Genomic DNA, 19562 nt, shown 5'->3' with positions numbered 1-19562 from the left:
GTTTTAAAGGAGGAAAACTTTATTTGGGGCTCACAGTTTCAGAGGTCTCAGTTCATAGATAGCTGACTCCATTGCTCTGGGGCTAAAGTGTGACATAACATCATGACCGAAGAGTATGGTAGAGGAAAGCAACCCAGGACACGGAACCAGGAAAACAGAGAGAAACTTCTCCTCTCACCAAAGACAAAATATATACCCCAACGGTATGCTCTACTGGCCCCCCCCCTCCTCCAGCCACACCCTACCTGCCTACAGTTAACCACCTAGTTAATCCCCATTAGCAGATTAATGCCCTTATTAGGTTAAAACTCTCATATACCAATCATTGCACCTCTTAACTATCTTGCATTGTCTCATACACAAGCTTTTGGGGAACAACTCGTATCTAAACCATAACACTATCAGTCCAAGTAAAGGTTCCTGGAGACTTTGCCTGAAGGCATAACAACCCAGATTTTATATTTCATATTAATGGATCAAGGTGATATTGGAGTCTGGATGTTTTAGGTGTATGTTCTATCTTGGTGAATTTTGGTTTAATAGCAGGGTACAGGAAGGAAATTTTTGAACTAACTAAGAAGGCCAAATTGCTTTTTCTTGAGTATTGGTCCATCTGTTCCAAGTTTAAGATAGCAGAAAATTGAGGCAATAATGACCGCACTCTTGAACTTGGCATTTCAGCATTGAGCCTTTTGTGACAATGAAGGACAGTCTTGTGATATTGAATAATGCACAGCATTGTAGTTTTGTTACAGTGACAGAAACAACTTTGAATTTTTAGCTGTCACTGGTAGATTTATTTTTAGAAAAATCAAGAATCAATAATTCTTTATATGAAATATATGCCTAGACGTTTGGAGGCCACTTATTTTGTACCTGATCAATGTTGTTGCTCTAAAGCAAATTCCTTTTTAAATTATTTAATTTGCCATTAAGTTCTTTATCCAATTATTTATTTACTGATCTCATTTTATCTATGTTGTTTGTCAAAGTTCTTTATATGAGTTATAAAGCTGCATAGTTTTGTACTGGTTTGAGGACCTTCACATTTCATTGACTAATAACATTTTAAAAAATACAGGAAGGACTAACCAGAGATTCTTTTTTTTTTGGTTAAGTGAGGGAGTTTTAAAATGAGGCATAGTAAGCATTTCCATGTAATTTTATTATTCATAAAAGAAAGGGCATCTAAAAAATAAAATAGCAGAAAGTATATAATTCAGAAATAGGACAGTTCTTTCTTAGAAAAGATAAATGATTATTCACTCCAATACCTTTACAATAAGCAAATATAAACCTTGCCACTGTTGTCCTGAATTAGACAACTGTAGGTTAAATGGAAAATGTGTTTTGGGTCAAAAAAGCAAGTTAATCTATTACTTATAAGACTGGGCATGTGTTTAATGAGCTTGATGTTTGCTTCTCAGTGTTTCGATCTGAAAATGGACATAAAATATTAGGTTTAGGGAAATTGGGGATTTCATTAAAACAGAAAATAAAAATTAAAAACACAAGCCCCACATCAGTTACTGAGTCATTTATTAGCTGGGGCTTGGTTTAGTTGAATTTAAGATTATTACTATAGGAGTACTCCTGTAAGTTTCAGGGCCCTCATGAGTATTTAATGGCTCAGCATAATCTCCTTGGACCTGACCTTCTCACAGACTTTTGGAGAAAGTCCCTCAGTTCTTCAAGAGCAGTCTGTACAGCTGAGAGCAAAGTGGCTCCTCTGGCTAGCCTCTGACTTCTTTCATCAGGCTGGACGTTTATAAAACACCTGCTCATGCAGCTCCTATACCTCATGAAGTAGAACTCAGGTCACTGCCCTAGTGTGCCTTATAATTGAACTGAAAATATTTTAAAAGTTACATAATAGAATATTTTTCTCATCCTCAACTATTATTTTAGAATAAAGATCTTTACAAATACTTGGTATTTATAAATCATAAAAAAGTTATACACGAAGAAATTATTTCAGAAATAAAATGTTATTTATTTATTTATTTTTTTGGTTCCAGGAATTGAACTGGGGGGGGGGGGAGGGCGCTTAACCACTGAGCTACATCCCCAGTCCTTTTTTTTATTTTCTATTTTGAGACAGGGTTTCACAAAGTTGCTTAGAGTCTCACTAACTTGCTGAGGCTAGCTTTGAACTTGCCCTCCTACCTGAGCCTCCTGAGCTGCTAGGATTACAGGTGTTCCAACACATTTAATTTCAGAAAATTGTAGCTGCTCTTATTTACAATGCCAGTGTTTTCTAAAGGGTCAAAACATTGAAGTAATGAACAATAAAAACAAGCAAATAAACAAAAAACATTGCTGTGTTAAGACCGCTGTTTTCCATATGGAACTCACTGATATTTAAGACTTTTTAGAACAAAGTAAAAATGTTCTTTTGATCATAGCAAAAAAACAAAAAGAAAGAAAGAAAAAGAAAAACTCTATTATTCAAATCTCTCTTGTCTTTAGTAATTCCTGGCTTTTGATATCCTTTCATATGGGGCTGCAGAGGACGGGGCCTTGGAAGGAGCGGTGCTGGTACACTGCAGTGGAGCAGCTTGTCTGAAGTCTGCTCAGGGGGTAGGCACTCCCCAGTGGCTGTTTAGACACACACAGGAGCATGCAGGCCCACCAGGGAGAGAAGGAAAGCCTCAGTTCTTACCCCATGGGGAGCTGCTTCTGAAGGTCCCATCTTCCTGAAGGATACAGACTCCCTTTGTGTTCCTGCAGCTCATCAGAACCGGGTGTCTGCCATCATCTTCAGCTTGGCCGCAGAGTGGGTGATCAGCACTGGCCACGACAAGTGTGTCAGCTGGATGTGCACCCGGAGTGGGAACATGCTGGGGCGACACTTCTTCACTTCCTGGGCTTCGTGTTTACAGTATCCTCCACAGCGCTGGATCTCTCCCTCCCAGGACTTTGTCTCAGGATTTAGTTTTGAATCTGATCATCATTGTCAATTGAGATCCAAAGACTGAATGATTCTTACACATTTCACCTAAAACCCAAGAATTTCTGTATCTGCTTTTCTTTGATATAAAATGGATTTATTAATATAATAGTTAAATGAATTTTCTGTTCTCTACTGGGAAGTGCTAATGTTTTTAGTACAAAATTATGGAACCCCTAAGCCCTCATTCATACAAGCTCCTCCCTTCATTCCTTTACAATACAAATTGAAAGACTTTTTATTCTATGAAGAAGAAAAAAAAATTAATCTTGTAGAAATTAGTTATTTGCAGTCTTTACAAGGAAGTATAGTAGATAATAGGGATGTGTACATATCCCTGAGGTTCAAAAACAGGTTACAAGGAGTTTTATACAAAACTTGTATCTAATACTTTTTGTGTGTGTGTCTGGAGAGGACCCAAATCTTTATGACACTCTCAGAATGACCAAAATATTAACAATTACTGTCTTAAAAATTCCCCAGTGTGGGCGTGGTGCGGTGGCGCATGTCTGTAATACCAGCATCTCTGGAGGCAGAGGCAGGAGGATTGTGAGTTCAAAGCCAGCCTCAGCAATTTAGTGAGGCCTTAAGCAACTCTGTGAGACCCTGTCTCTAAATAAAAATTCAGAAAAGGACTGGGGATATAGCTCAGTGGTTGAGTGCCCCTGTGTTCATTCCCTAGTACCAAAAAAAAAAAAAAAAAAAAAAAAAATTTCCACTCTGTGGAATTTGTTTCCTGTAGAACTTGCCCTTCTTAAGGCCACTTCTGGTTGCTGGTATCCAAATGCTGGCAAGATCAAGACTATCAACAGTAGGCAAATACCCTTGGTAATTTCTTTTTCAGAATTAAGTGGCATAATAAAGTTCTCTCTTTCCATTGAAAGCTTTTATTAAAAATTTTTGCTACAAATGAATGCACAGCATGGGATATTTAAAATAAGCATTTAAAATACTACCATCCACTTTAGGATCAAACAAGGTAAAATTATTCAGATATATTATGTCCTAACTTAGAATTTCTGTCATGTTCAAGGCCTCTCTTAATGGCACACAGTCACAATCATGGCTTGGTTTGTGGTGCTCCTTTTGACCTGTTATTTTGGAGTAGTAGTAGTTATCCTATTGTAAATAGCAGATATTTTATTGTGTATATCCACAAATCATCTATGGCCACAAACTGAGAAAGTAATGAGTTGTTTCCAATAGTGAATACATTTTAAATTGAAATTTACTATTATCATAAGTAACTGTTCACAGTAGTTTAAAGGAAATCATCCTCTTCATTTAAAGCTAAATCATCTAAGCCAAAAAAAAGATAAGCTCTTGTCCGGTGTTTACTCAGTTTGACGTTACTTTCAGAAATATTGCATAAGAGCCATTCTGCTCTAGTGGGGGTGTTTTATCTTTTTTGTTGCCAGTTCCTAGGATATTACTTGATAGATTAACAGGAACTCAATAAATTCTTGTTGGGTGCTTGAATATTAACTCTCCTCTTAATTCTAGCTGTTTTAAATTTTTCTTTCAGTATTTAGATATTGTGTGATTGATTTTTGCTTGAGTATTTCCTTTCTTGTTATAGTTTGAGGTTTGTACTTAATCTCTTTAAAATGCAAAATTGTTTTAAAATTCTGACTAAAGCTGATGTCTCTTTTATGGGAGGATTTTGAGAGAGGTTCTGTTACATGTCCTTGACTGCATCTCTTCAGATATGATTTTGACACTCAGTACGCTTTTGTTGGCGATTACTCTGGACAGATCACCCTGCTGAAGCTTGAACAGAACACGTGTTCAGTTATCACAACCCTCAAAGGGCATGAAGGTAGGCTGCATGGCCCCCAAAGGTCTTTCACCTAATATGGGCATTGGAATTCAGTTCTCAGCTTTGTGATTCATGAATGTTCAATTCCTCATGATCTGTCAGATTTCAATTCAGTGGGATTTAGGCCGAAAACTAAGGGAAGGTAGGGTGTCGGGATCAGTTTCTTATTTCCAAAGAACCCTTTGAATTGCTTGAATGGATAATACTTTGCATTGTTTATCTTTTTAAATTAACTTGTTTTCATTAGATCTTCAAATTTTATAATAAATACTAAGAACTATTTATATGGAAGAATTGTTATTATTATTTATTATTATTATTTAATTTCTTAGTTTCTAAGACATTCAGCAAGAACTGTTAGATTAATACAATTAGAAGAAATGTTTGGGCTGGCTTGGCCACATACCTTGGGTAGGGACTGGGAGAGATGAATTCCTGGGTAAATTTTCCTTATTTCTATAGAACAGTAAGTTGACAAGGTTCTGTGGAGGGTTTTAAAACTGTTTGACTGCATTGGGTAAATTGCCATGTACATGTGTATAATAAATTGTTTTCATTGAATGCTAAGCTATAATGCAAGGAGTGATATGAGTCTCAGAGTTAAGAACTTTGAGGCCTTCTTTGAGGTTAAATTGAAGAATTGGAGATTTATGAAATAATTAATGATGGTTTATTTATTTATTTATTTATTGTTAGAGAGAGAGAATTTTTTTTAATATTTATTTTTTAGTTTTTGGCGGACACATCTTTGTTTTTGTATGTGGTGCTGAGGATCGAACCCGGGCCGCACGCATGCCAGGCGAGCATGCTACCACTTGAGCCACATCCCCAGCCCATGATGGTTTATTTATAACAACAGTGTTTTAAGTGTAACAAGCTAATCATATCCTTTGCTTTCTAGCTAACTCATGTAGGAAAGATAGACTCTATCAGATCCAGGACTTCGTGGGGGAAAAGGAAGCAAAGAGAACAGCAGGTTTTAAAAGATCTGGGCAGAAAAGCATAGGTCCCTGAAGAAACCATATTCCATTTATGATTAATCCTGTTGTGACCTTCAGGCTTCTAAGAGGCAGAATGTATTCTGTAACAACTTACAGTTTTCATACTGTGTATCTCCTCTTAGGCCTCTAGCCAATATATGAGGCATAGGAGTAGAGAGTGTCAGAATTCTGTTACAACTGACCCGAAGATAGTTTTGCAGAGTTCCCTTTTTTCCTTTACTTTTGTTTTGGAAAAGTTTAGGGGAGAAACTAGTTTCTGTTTGTTTATAAATATGGCTTCATTAGTTTTCTGTACACCTATAAAATTTATTATCAGTTTGTGTAATTGTTTCAGTTTTACTGTTGATTAATTTTTTTAAGGCAAGCAGCAACAAATCAAAAATGAAGAGATTCCTTGAAAGAGAAATTTGTAGTGCTATCAAATTTGATCAGGTGGTCAATTCAGGATGTGAAGTATAAGATTTAGATGTTTTACCTGATTTCCTTGACATCATAGTTTGGCACACCTGGAGACTTTTCCCCTAAGGCGCTTAGTTTAATTTTTTTAAAACATAAGCATCTTAGGGTAAAATGCCTCTGAGGTCCCAGAGAGCTGAAATAACCTACATTTTTATCTTCTAGAAAATGGCCACTGTAAGCCCTACTAGTCTTTTTCATAAATATTAGATTTATTTTTCTCCCAAAGCTTCTTTTATACTAACATGTCATGTATAGATACTTTATAATTTATTGGTATAGAACAAAGAAAAACTTCTTGAAAAATTTTTGGACTGGGATGTGGCTTAGTGGTTGGTCACTTGCTTAGCAGGTGCAAGGCCTTGGGTTCCATCCCCAGTACTGCCAAAAAAAAAAAAAAGGTGTATAGCTGTGTGATGCATAATTGAAAATGCTAATCTTACAACTTTGAATAATGGATCTGCTGTGTCCTTGCTGTGACTCATGAGAACGTGATTGAATGACCCTTTGTATGATGAAGATAGATTTTTGCTTAGAGGCTTTCATCTCTAGCTGTCAAATGTGCACATCCTGATGTAGTTATGTTTAACCCCTCCGCTCTCTCTTAAATCCCTAGGGAGTGTTGCTTGCCTCTGGTGGGATCCTATTCAGCGGTTACTGTTCTCAGGAGCATCTGACAACAGCATCATCATGTGGGACATTGGAGGCAGGAAAGGCCGGACACTCTTGCTGCAGGGCCATCAGTGCGTGACTGGTTGTGGGGGTGGGGAAAGGGGCTGAGTGTATGGGGAACTGGGGGAGCATTATCATTATATCCAGACTTTCTCCAAACACCAAGTTCATAGGGCTGAGTCTACTTTTAACTGCGTGTCAATCGGAACATTGGGTATTAAACAGTAAAATGTAAAAAGAGTATAGGATTTACTTCCTTCTTAGTTAAAGAGCACTCCCAAGGAGTGGCCCTGTTGAAATGTCTGCCTAGGGCAGGCATGGGTTAGAGACTGGAAATGAGGACTTGACCATCTCATGAGATGTAGTACTAAGCTATTCTTGAAGTGGGTGCCTGGTTTTTTTTTTTTTTTTCCTTAATTTCTAAAATATATTTCATTAAGAATCAATGCTTGCTGATATAGTCAGACTCACCTGAGCTCTGACATTGTAATGCTGTCCTACAGTTTAGTCTTGAAAGGAAAAGGAGCACCCCTCTTACCCACTTTTCCTTTTGTTTCTCATTGCTGGTCAGGTGATAGTTGTTTACTGTAGTCATAATCAAGTTGCAATTTAGCCAAGGAAAGATTGGGTACAAAAGTTAACAGAACAGGAGATTGATTGCATGGGCATCCAGAGAAGTGGTTAGATAGGACTGCTAGAAGGGACCAGATTTTTTCTACTCATCTGTGCATGCATGTGCCTTTCTGTGTGTGTGTGTGAGTGTGTGTGTGTGTGTGCGCATGCTACTAGTGATCTCTTATTCACATGAACTGTATTTCAATAGGACAGATACACCTCTGTTCTTTGTTAAGTTTTGTGTACCAGAAGGAGAAGTCATGACAATTGGTGCAGAAAATCATGGTCTTTATCCCATCTCTGACTTTCAGTTGTAAACAACAGATTTAAAAGCAGTAGAGCTTATCTGTAGAAAACGGTGATTCCATGTAATTAGTACTAGAATGCCAAGTGAAATTTATGGTGCAACCCATGATATACCAGTAGCGACAAAATGCTGCTTCCTAACTTAGGGGAGAAATTTGAGCTTAAATGAAGACGTTTCTGTGTTTTCCATGTTGAGACATGTGATCTGTCATGTGTATTTGCAGTGACAGGGTGCAGTCGCTGTGTTACCTGCAACTAACCAGGCAGCTCGTCTCCTGTTCCTCGGATGGTGGGATTGCAGTGTGGAACATGGACGTTAGCAGAGAAGAGGTAATAACAGGCAAAGGGGAAGCAATGCTGATGGAGATCCCTGAGGACCCTGCTTCTCGGTTTTCTCCCTGCAGTGTAAATGCTGGCTGCCCCCTGTTCCACCCATGGATTTTTGTTTGAGGGTCCTGCTTGTCATTTTGCACTGTATCTTCTCTCCATGTGGAGGTTTCCACTAATGACGAGTAGTATGTACAGTCACATAGCATTTAGGCTAATGTTAGCCTTGAGAAATAAATCCACTGGGAGGATTCGAGACAGCCAGCCTTTCAGCACATCCAGCAATGTGGGCTACATGGGGACCCTCCAGAGTACCCTAGGGCTTTGAAACATTCCTGTACAGAAGCCCTGAGGTGTGTCAGAGACCATCATCAGTGACGTAGCTATGTACTTGTTGTCTTTCTGGGAAAATGTTTCTGTTTCTCTGCTTATTTCTCTTATTTTCCATTGAGCTCCACTCCATATTGACATAATGTTCTTTTCGGGCAACATGATTTTTAACTTGGTTGAGCCGCTAACTAGTTGAGACCTTAATTTCTTTTCTTTGAGTGTCTATTCCTGTTCCCAAAAAGTGAAATCATTGAATGAGTTGATTTCTAAGTCTTCTTCCGTTTCCTTAAATAGATACTCTAAAGATCTACACAATCTGTCTTTTTTTTTTTTTTTTGAGTTATGCCTGCGGTGAATATGCTTGACCTTGTCATTATGTGATTATTCAATAATTTATTTCAAGCAAGTTTCCGAAAATAGACCTTCCGTTGCCAGAGTAGGTACACTCTAAAGGCTTTTTATAGATTTCATCAGATGGTTTCCAGGCAGGATTTCCATTCTCCTCTCTGCCAGCACTGGGACTATCTGTCTTTTTTCTGTGGCATTAGAGCCTATGATGACAATTGCCAAAGAGCTGATTCCAGAGAAGATCTTAAAGTCTAAGATCTAAGTGAGGCTAATGATTATAGTTTAACTTCAGAAGCATTTATCAAGCTCCTACAGGGTAGCCATACTGTCTGGGAGCTTAGGTGAAGATCCATACTCCATGGTTGCCCTTGATCAGTTTAGAGTGCAGTGTGCGGCGCACACTCAAAGAGGACACCACACGCTAGTGCAGAATTCTTACCAACCCCTGCACCTGTGCCTGCTCTGTGTTTCTGCAGGTATTTGTGAGTCTAGTTCTCACTGAATAAACCATTTTTAGCATGTCCCAGAAGAAATAATCAAGGGGGTTCAATCTGTTTTTTTATTTTTTTAAAGTAGCATGACTCATTTCTACACTTTATGGCTACTAAGTTCTGTACACAAAGATTCTTCCCCACAAGAGGTTTGCAATCTAATGAAAGAAATAGCCTCCCCTATAAATAATAGAATACACTCCATCCAGAGACATCGTTATTCTTTGGTTTCTTAGTAACCTTGTAAGATGCCAATCCAATAGTGAGGACACGCTTTTTGAGAAAAAGGAAAAAGAAGGTTTATTGCTTTGTTGGCAAAGGAGAAACACAGGGGACTGCTGTCCCAAAGGCTGTGATTCTCCCCATCATTTCTTAATCTTATTCTTAGAGAACAGAAAGCTCAGACAGGTATTAAGAGAAGACCATGGAACTAGTGCTACTAGTGGCTCTCTAAGGGCTCACCATTGGATTTCTTCCACTGTTCTGATCCTCAGGAAGTACTTTTAGAAAAAAAAAAAAAAACATTTAGAAAATAGAAGCAGACCCTTTATTCAAGCTTACATAATTGTGGACTGACTGTGTTTGCACATCTCCGGAACTGAAAAATAATTCCACCAGTCAAGGTGCTTCCTGTGTGGGCAGTTTACTTCCTTATAGTCATCTATGGAAGAGGTGGGAAAGCAAACTGTCAAAAAGATGCATTATTTTTAGCAATCTTTCTCCCTGGCCAAATAAATGTAGTAGAAAGGTAAATAGCCTGTGATTTCTGAGGTTACCCTGGTTAGGATTTCAAATAATTTTATAGAATTTCCTTAGCTAAGCACTTAGAGAGACTTGAGCCCACATTCTCCAGCTCTACCATGCTTGCCTGGAATTTCTTTCCAAGTCACCTGTGACAACTGCCTGGAGCATTTCCATCCAGTTCATCATAGCTGCCAGCCACCCCTGCACCATCAGGCCTGAAGCAAATTTGCCTACCTGCTAGGTTATAATTAGAGGGGTTCCTTTTTGGAAGCATGTACAAACTCTCAGTGAACAAGAAATAGTATTTATAGGCAATGAATCCCCTTGAAAAGAGAACATTTTCAAACTTGTAGATCAACTAGTATAATGTTTCATACATTAAATGCAGTATTGACGAATGCAGAAGTTAGTGGTAGTAGTAAAATGGATTTAGATTAGGCAGATGGAACAAGATGTGGGAAAGAGTGAAGCAGTCATAATGCTTGATTAATATTCTCTTTTGCTCTTCTTCACACAAAACAAAGCTTGTTTCTCCTTGGATAATAAACAGCAGAATTGCTCACAATAGCTTATAGTTTAACAGCGAATTTTGAGTATGAAGGAATTATGCTCCCTGAAACAAGACCTCAGTTCTATTGTTTGACATATCCCAGAACCATGTTTGGAGACCCCATGTGGTAGAGCAAAGAGCTTGGTGGACAAGCAGAATGACCCAGGCAGGACTCCTGGGTCTCCTAGGCCATGGACAGCTGCTTCAGTCTCAGAGCCAGTTTCTTTGTCTATAAAATGGGAATAATGTTGCTCTGTATTTCCTAGGCATGTGATGAAAATTCAGTGACATAAAACATATAAAAAACTTGCCAGCTGCCTGGACTTGGGTGGCATTTACTGCATACCAGGCACTATTCAGAACACTTCACAAATATGAGCTCATTTAACCCTCACAGCCTTGTGAGGTACATACTACTGTTTTCCGATGTTACTGATGAGGAAACTGAGGCACAAAGAAGATACATAATACCCCTGAGGACAGAGCTAGGAAATGACAGAGTCAGGATTTTAGTGCAAAAAATCTGAGCCTGAGTCTGAGCTATTATAACCACCTGCTAGGACTATTATAAAGGAATTGAGAATTTAAAAGGTGTCTTATTTATATATTTTTAAAATGCCCTTGCTTGAAATTGAGTCACTTAGAAACTTGGTAAGATGTTAGAAAATCCATGAATGTGTTGCTTAACTGACACTGCTGGAGAGAGGGACCTTTAATGTTAAAGGAGTGTTCTGGGTCATTGAAACATGATTCTTTAAATGCCAACCCATTATGGAAATACTGTTTTTGATGAAAATGTATAAATTTGATATATTTTCCTCATTTCTTGATGATGCAGTTTTACCTTTCTGACCACAGGTGTGTTGTATGGTAATAAAATTCATGTCTGTTGTTTTAAGTTTCTTTCCCCTTCCTATAGGACTAACAGTTTTTCCTGGAACTGTATTCTTGCCTCTAATTCTACCTACTTTGGTTCTTTTTAGGACAGGCTTAAATCTGTTGTGAACCAAGAAACAGGTTTTTAGAATGTGAAGATCAAAACAGGCCAAAAGTGGCATAATGAGAAGCTGAGGGGGAAATGCAGTCCTGTAACATTGCTGAAATCATGGTGGTGACTCAGAATGTAAGCACAGTACTGACTGTGGCAACCAGCTCCAACATATTGTGGAACTGAAAAAGAAATACTGGCGCCAGCAAATTCTGTTACTCCTGCATTAATTTCTGAAACAGCAATGCAAACGTACAGTACAGATGTGTTGACATTGACTGTGACTTTCTGCTCCCCAGGCTCCTCAGTGGTTGGAAAGTGATTCCTGTCAAAAATGTGAGCAGCCCTTTTTCTGGAACATAAAGCAGATGTGGGACACGAAGACGCTGGGGTTGAGACAGGTGAGTGGGCAACACTGACACATCACGGGGTGGGTGTTATTTCCATGTTTGATGAATCTGTTGATCTTTGAGGGAAATCACACTTTGTTGGGAAATCACACTTTGTTGGAAATTCTGTGAATTCCTACATTTTTTATGTCACTATCATATGACTCATGATGAGCACCACTTTTCCTGGGGCCAGTGAGACTTGATTCGCAACTATTCGGTGCTGTCCTATGTAGAAACAGTGAGGTTTTTTTTAATTGATACTCCTTCAGTTTATGAGTGTTAGTGAAGTCAGTATTTCATCCAGCCACATATAAATAGAACAAATTAGAGCACACACTTATATGCTTTATGCTGCTACAGTCAGGTAAGAAGTAGCAATTTAATCCTCACTGGCATACTCTGACCTATGAAATTTAGCTTATTCCTAAATTGTTCCAGTGCAAACATACCTGGAACATTTTTGTTAAATATGGTTTGAGGACTGATTTTTATTTTTTATATCAAAGAAACATGCCCCAAACAGCTTATAGATTTCCAAGGTACAAATAACACTTTCTATTCATATAATAATAAAGTTCTACAACAAAATATATTTCTACAGCAGCCTTGAAGGTAGCCCCTCACTCAGGGTGAATATACATTTTTGCAGGTACGTAAAAGAGAATGATGATTTTATTCCTTTTGTTCTGGTTGCATCTCTGTGAGGGATCAGCCTAAAGTTTGTATGTGTTAATAAACTTCCTTTGAGTTCACTCACAAAGCTACCCTACCATAAGATCTAATCTGAGATCGGCAGCCAATGCAGGAGTTATTTTAGTGCTCATTAACATTCTAATGCTCTGGAATAGCCCCTGAATTCTGTCATTAGTAGAGTTCTTGCAATGCATGTCTAGCAGTAGATAGTGCATTGTAATTGTTGGGAGAAGTATTCCTCACTTCTAAAGGAAACATGAAGGAATGAATTTTACTTATTAACGACTAATAGAACAGAAAAGATGCTGGTCATGAAATTTTAATGGTAAAAGAATGTGACTCCCATCTGCTTCAAATGTATGATATGTCAAGGTCATTATACTGTCATGTGTAACTAATTAAAACAAATAATAAAAAAAAAGAATGTGACAAAATCAGCAATAATAATTGGGACTGTTTTGGAATGTTCTCTAAGCTTATTTCCTGAATCACAATTTGAGAGATTATGATTTTTTTTCACTGGCATGATGGCACACTCCTATAATCCCAGCAATTTGGGAGAGTGAGACAAGAGGATTGCAAGTTCAAGGCCAGCCTCAGCAACTTAGTGAGACCCTGTCTCAAAATAAAAAATTAAAGGGGCCGGGGTGTAGCTCAGTGGTTAAGCATCTCTGGGTTCCATCCTAGTACAAACAAACAAAGATTTTTTTATATTAGTGTCCTAATGAGGACATAATACATTTTAACCTTAAAATTTTTCTTTGATGGAGGAATAGATTATCCTTCCCAGACTCTGCAGTGATTGGGCTCCTAAATGAACTTGAACTCAGTTTTAATAATAACATGTAGACACATAATATGAAGAAATAGAAAACAGTTTATGAGCCATGGAGCAAGGTTATCTGGAAACCCTTGACTGATGTTGAAGTTATTGATTGATATATTGAATTGGGTGATTATATATTGAATTGGGTGATTATAATTCAAAGCATAGCTTCCCATGTGCATTATAGCCAAAGCTAACTGCTGTTCTCCTCCTCTGGTGACCCTGAAAGCATCACTGCAGGAAGTGTGGGCAGGCCGTCTGTGGGAAGTGCAGCAGCAAGCGCTCCAGCTACCCGGTCATGGGTTTCGAGTTCCAAGTCCGCGTTTGTGATTCCTGTTATGATTCCATCAAAGATGAAGAGTGAGTGCTCACATGTTTTGTCTTACTGCATCTGTCTAATGGATACCTGAAATATGAACAGGCTCTTCTGCCATGTGTTTGTCTCTTCTGAATTTCATAAACCATTTCTTAAAGAGGAAACTCTGGCCTAGTATGACTTATGACTACCACTGTTTATCTCAAGCTGCCTCATTGGTGGTACAGATTTCTCATGAGGAATGTTTGGACCAGCCCAATAGCCAACTGGACAATCCTGAGTCTCAGCATCGTGTAGGTTAGTGTGCAGGGACAAGTCCAAGAGCATGGGGATGGCAGCAGTTGAGCTGGCTGTCTACAAAAACATTCAGCGCCCTGACCTTTGTGTACACATGTGTACAAACTTAATTACTGGGAAAACTCTACAGACCGGTACACTTTCTTCTATAAATAACTGAATATTTATATTCTATTATTTTTTAAAATTTATTTTTTAAATTTATTCTTTTTAGATATACATGACAATACAATGTATTTTGACATATTATACACACATGGAGTATAATTTCCCATTCTTTTGGTTGTACATGATGTGAAATTACACTGGTCATGTATTTATATATGTCTGATTCATTCTATTGTCTTTCCTGTTCCTATCCCCTCTCCCTTCCCTTTATTCCCCTTTGTCTAATCCAATGAATTTCTATTCTCTCCCCCTTATTGTGTGTTAATATCTGCATATCAGAGAGAACATTTGACCCTTGTTTTGGGGGAATTGGCTTATTTCCACTTAGCATGATAGTCTACAGATTGATTTACCATCAAATGTCATAACTTTATTCTTTATTATGGCTGAGTAATCCATTGTTTGTCTGTATCACATTTTCTTTATCCATTCATCTGTTGGAGGGCACCTTGATTGGTTCCATAGTTTAGCTATTGTGAATTGAGCTACTGCAAACATTGATGTGGCTGTGTCACTATAGTGTGCTGATTTTAAGTCCTTTGGGTATAAATTGAGGAATGGGATAACTGGGTCAAATGGTGGTTCTATTCCAGGTTTTCTGAGGAATCTCCTTACTGCTTTCTAGAGTGGTTGTACCAGCAGTCCTACCAGCAGTGTTTGAGTGTGCCTTCTTCCCCCACATCCTCGCCAACATTTATTGTTACTTGTATTCTTGATAATTGCTATTCTGACTGAAGTAAGATAGAATCTCAGTGTAGTTTTTTTTTTTTTTAATTTTTTATTGTTGGCTGTTCAAAACATTACATAGTTCTTGATATATCATATTTCACACTTTGATTCAAGTGGGTTATGAGCTCCCATTTTTACCCCATATACAGATTGCAGAATCACATCAGTTACACATCCATTGATTTACATATTGCCATACTAGTGTCTGTTGTGTTCTGCTGCCTTTCCTATCCTCTACTATCCCCCCTCCCCTCCCCTCCCCTCCCCTTTTCTCTCTCTGCCCCCTCTACTGGCATTCATTTGTCCCCCTTGTATTATTTTTCCCTTCCCCCTCACTTCCTCTTGTATGTACTTTTGTATAACTCTGAGGGTCTCCTTCCATTTCCATGCAATTTCCCTTCTCTCTCCCTTTCCCTCCCACCTCTCATCCCTGTTTAATGTTAATCTTCTTCTCATGCTCTTCGACCCTACTCTGTTCTTAGTTACTCTCCTTATATCAAAGAAGACATTTGGCATTTGTTTTTTAGGGATTGGCTAGCTTCACTTAGCATAATCTGCTCTAATGCCATCCATTTCCCTGTAAATTCTATGATTTTGTCATTTTTTAATGCAGAGTAATACTCCATTGTGTATAAATGCCACATGTTTTTTTATCCATTCATCTATTGAAGGGCATCTAGGTTGGTTCCACAGTCTTGCTATTGTGAATTGTGCTGCTATGAACATCGATGTAGCAGTGTCCCTGTAGCATGCTCTTTTTAGGTCTTTAGGGAATAGACCGAGAAGGGGAATAGCTGGGTCAAATGGTGGCTCCATTCCCAGCTTTCCAAGAAATCTCCATACTGCTTTCCAAATTGGCTGCACCAATCTGCAGTCCCACCAGCAATGTACAAGTGTACCCTTTTCCCCACATCCTCGCCAGCACTTGTTGTTGTTTGACTTCATAATGGCTGCCAATCTAACTGGAGTGAGATGGTATCTTAGGGTGGTTTTGATTTGCATTTCTCTGACTGCTAGAGATGGTGAGCATTTTTTCATGTACTTGTTGATTGATTGTATGTCCTCCTGAGAAGTCTCTGTTCAGGTCCTTGGCCCATTTGTTGATTGGGTTGTTTGTTCTCTTATTGTCTAATTTTTTGAGTTCTTTGTATACTCTGGATATTAGGGCTCTATCTGAAGTGTGAGGAGTAAAGATTTGTTCCCAGGATGTAGGCTCCCTATTTACCTCTCTTATTGTTTCTTTTGCTGAGAAAAAACTTTTTAGTTTGAGTAAGTCCCATTTGTTGATTCTAGTTATTAACTTTTGTGCTATGGGAGTCCTATTGAGGAATTTGGAGCCCGACCCCACCGACTGTAGATCGTAGCCAACTTTTTCTTCTATCAGAAGGCGTGTCTCTGATTTGATATCAAGCTCCTTGATCCATTTTGAATTAACTTTTGTGCATGGCGAGAGAAAGGGATTCAGTTTCATTTTGTTGCATATGGATTTCCAGTTTTCCCAGCACCATTTGTTGAAGATGCTATCCTTCCTCCATTGCATGCTTTTAGCCCCTTTATCAAATATAAGATAGTTGTAGTTTTGTGGATTGGTTTCTGTGTCCTCTATTCTGTACCATTGGTCCACCCGCCTGTTTTGGTACCAGTACCATGCTGTTTTTGTTACTATTGCTCTGTAGTATAGTTTGAAGTCTGGTATCGCTATACCGCCTGATTCACACTTCCTGCTTAGCATTGTTTTTGCTATTCTGGGTCATTTATTTTTCCATATGAATTTCATGATTGCTTTCTCTATTTCTACAAGAAATGCCGTTGGGATTTTGATTGGCATTGCATTAAACCTATAGAGAACTTTTGGTAATATCGCCATTTTGATGATGTTAGTTCTGCCTATCCATGAACAGGGTATATTTTTCCATCTTCTAAGATCTTCTTCTATTTCTCTCTTTAGGGTTCTGTAGTTTTCATTGTATAAGTCTTTCACCTCTTTTGTTAGGTTGATTCCCAAGTATTTTATTTTTTTTGAAGATATTGTGAATGGAGTGGTTGTCCTCATTTCCATTTCAGAGGATTTGTCGCTGATATACAGGAATGCCTTTGATTTATGCGTGTTGATTTTATATCCTGCCACTTTGCTGAATTCATTTATTAGCTCTAATAGTTTCTTTGTAGAGCCTTTTGGGTCTGCTAGGTATAGAATCATGTCATCTGCAAATAATGATAATTTAAGTTCTTCTTTTCCTATTTTGATGCCTTTAATTTCTTTCGTCTGTCTAATTGCTCTGGCCAGTGTTTCGAGAACTATGTTGAACAGAAGTGGTGAGAGAGGGCATCCCTGTCTTGTTCCAGATTTTAGAGGGAATGCCTTCAATTTTTCTCCATTCAGAATGATGCTAGCCTGAGGCTTAGCATAGATTGCTTTTACAATATTGAGGTATGTTCCTGTTATCCCTAGTTTTTCTAGAGTTTTGAACATAAAGGGATGCTGTACTTTGTCGAATGCTTTTTCCGCATCTATCGAGATGATCATATGGTTCTTATTTTTAAGTCTATTGATGTGGTGAATAACATTTATTGATTTCCGTATTGAACCAGCCTTGCATCGCAGGGATGAATCCTACTTGATCATGGTGCACAATTTTTTTGATATGTTTTTGTATCCGATTCGCCAGAATTTTATTGAGGATTTTTGCATCTAGGTTCATTAGAGATATTGGTCTGTAGTTTTCTTTCTTTGAAGTGTCTTTGTCTGATTTAGGTATCAGGGTGATGTTGGCCTCGTAGAATGAATTTGGAAGTTCTCCCTCTTTTTCTATTTCCTGAAGTAGCTTGAAAAGTATTGGTATTAGTTCCTCTTTAAAGGTTTTGTAAAACTCTGCTGTATACCCATCCGGTCTTGGGCTTTTCTTAGTTGGTAGTCTTTTGATGGTTTCTTCTATTTCCTCAATTGATATTGGTCTGTTTAGGTTGTCTATATCCTCCTGACTCAATCTGGGCAGATCATATGACTTAAGAAATTTATCTATGCCTTCACTATCTTCTAATTTATTGGAGTATAAGGATTCAAAATAATTTTTGATTATCTTCTGTATATCTGAAGTGTCTGTTGTGATATTGCCTTTTTCATCCCGTATGCTAGTAATTTGAGTTCTCTCTCTTCTTCTCTTCGCTAGCATGGCTAGGGGTCTGTCGATTTTGTTTATTTTTTCAAAGAACCAACTTTTAGTTTTGTCAATTTTTTCAATTGTTTCTTTTGTTTCGATTTCATTAATTTCAGCTCTGATTTTAATTATTTCTTGCCTTCTACTTCTTTTGCTGTTGTTTTGCTCTTCTTTTTCTAGGATTTTGAGATGAAGTATGAGATCATTTATTTGTTGGTTTTTTCTTTTTTTAAGGAATGAACTCCAAGCAATGAATTTTCCTCTTAGAACTGCTTTCAATGTGTCCCATAGATTCCGATATGTTGTGTCTGTGTTTTCATTAATCTCTAAGAATTTTTTAATTTCCTCCTTGATGTCTTCTATAACCCATTGATCATTCAGTAACCTATTGTTCATTCTCCAAGTGATGTATGCTTTTTCCTTCCTTCTTTTATCGTTGATTTTCAGTTTCATTCCAGTATGATCAGATAGGATGCATGGTATTATCTCTACTCCTTTATATTGTCTAAGAGTTTCCCTGTGACATAATATATGATCTATTTTTGAGAAGGATCCATGTGCTGCTGAGAAAAAAGTGTAACTGCTTGATGTTGGGTGGTATATTCTATATATGTCAATTAAGTCTAGGTTATTAATTGTGTTATTGAGTTCTATAGTTTCCTTATTCAACTTTTGTTTGGAAGATCTGTCCAGTGGCGAGAGAGGTGTGTTGAAGTCTCCCATGATTATTGTATGGTGGTCTATTAGACTCTTGAACTTGAGAAGAGTTTGTTTGATGAACATAGCTGCACCATTGTTTGGGGCATATATATTTATGATTGTTATGTCTTGTTGGTGTATGGTTCCCTTAAGCAGTATGTTGTGTCCCTCTTTATCCCTTTTGATTAACTTTGGCTTGAAATCTATTTTATTTGATATGAGTATGGACACTCCTGCTTGTTTCCAAAGTCCATGTGAGTGATATGATTTTTCCCAACCTTTCACCTTCAGCCTATGTATGTCTTTTCCTATCAAATGCGTCTCCTGTAGGCAGCGTATTGTTGGGTCTTGTTTTGTGATCCATTCTACTAGCCTGTGTCTCTTGATTGGTGAGTTTAAGCCATTAACATTTAGGGTTATTATTGAGATATGGGTTGTTCTTCCAGCCATATTTGTTTATTTATGTTACTAAACATGGTTTGTTTTCCTCTTTGATTATTTTTCCCCCCTTTACTGTCCTACCTCCCACTGTTGGTTTTCATTGTTATTTTCCATTTCCTCTTCCTGTAATGTTTTGGCGAGGATGTTTTGAAGAGATGGTTTTCTAGCTGCAAATTCTTTTAACTTTTGTTTGTCATGGAAGGTTTTAATTTCATCTTCCATCCTGAAGCTTAATTTCGCTGGAAA

General features: G+C 37.9%; 1 protein-coding gene across 1 annotated transcript in view; it reads left to right on the top strand.

The window, feature by feature from the left end:
• Window positions 1-19562, top strand: part of Wdfy1 (WD repeat and FYVE domain containing 1) — a 52336-nt gene that overhangs the window by 25931 nt on the left and 6843 nt on the right. The window contains exons 5-10 of the mRNA XM_046439720.1: window positions 2731-2881; window positions 4657-4769; window positions 6843-6969; window positions 8044-8149; window positions 11897-11998; window positions 13738-13868. Coding sequence (XP_046295676.1) covers window positions 2731-2881; window positions 4657-4769; window positions 6843-6969; window positions 8044-8149; window positions 11897-11998; window positions 13738-13868 — 730 coding nt within the window. The remainder of the gene's footprint in view (window positions 1-2730; window positions 2882-4656; window positions 4770-6842; window positions 6970-8043; window positions 8150-11896; window positions 11999-13737; window positions 13869-19562) is intronic.

The sequence above is a fragment of the Marmota monax genome, unplaced genomic scaffold, assembly GCF_021218885.2.
Source record: "Marmota monax isolate L192 unplaced genomic scaffold, Marmota_monax_Labrador192_F-V1.1 WCK01_AAM20220418_F8-fsc00041, whole genome shotgun sequence".
Lineage (NCBI taxonomy): Eukaryota > Metazoa > Chordata > Mammalia > Rodentia > Sciuridae > Marmota > Marmota monax.
This window is presented reverse-complemented; position numbering and strand designations above follow the sequence as displayed.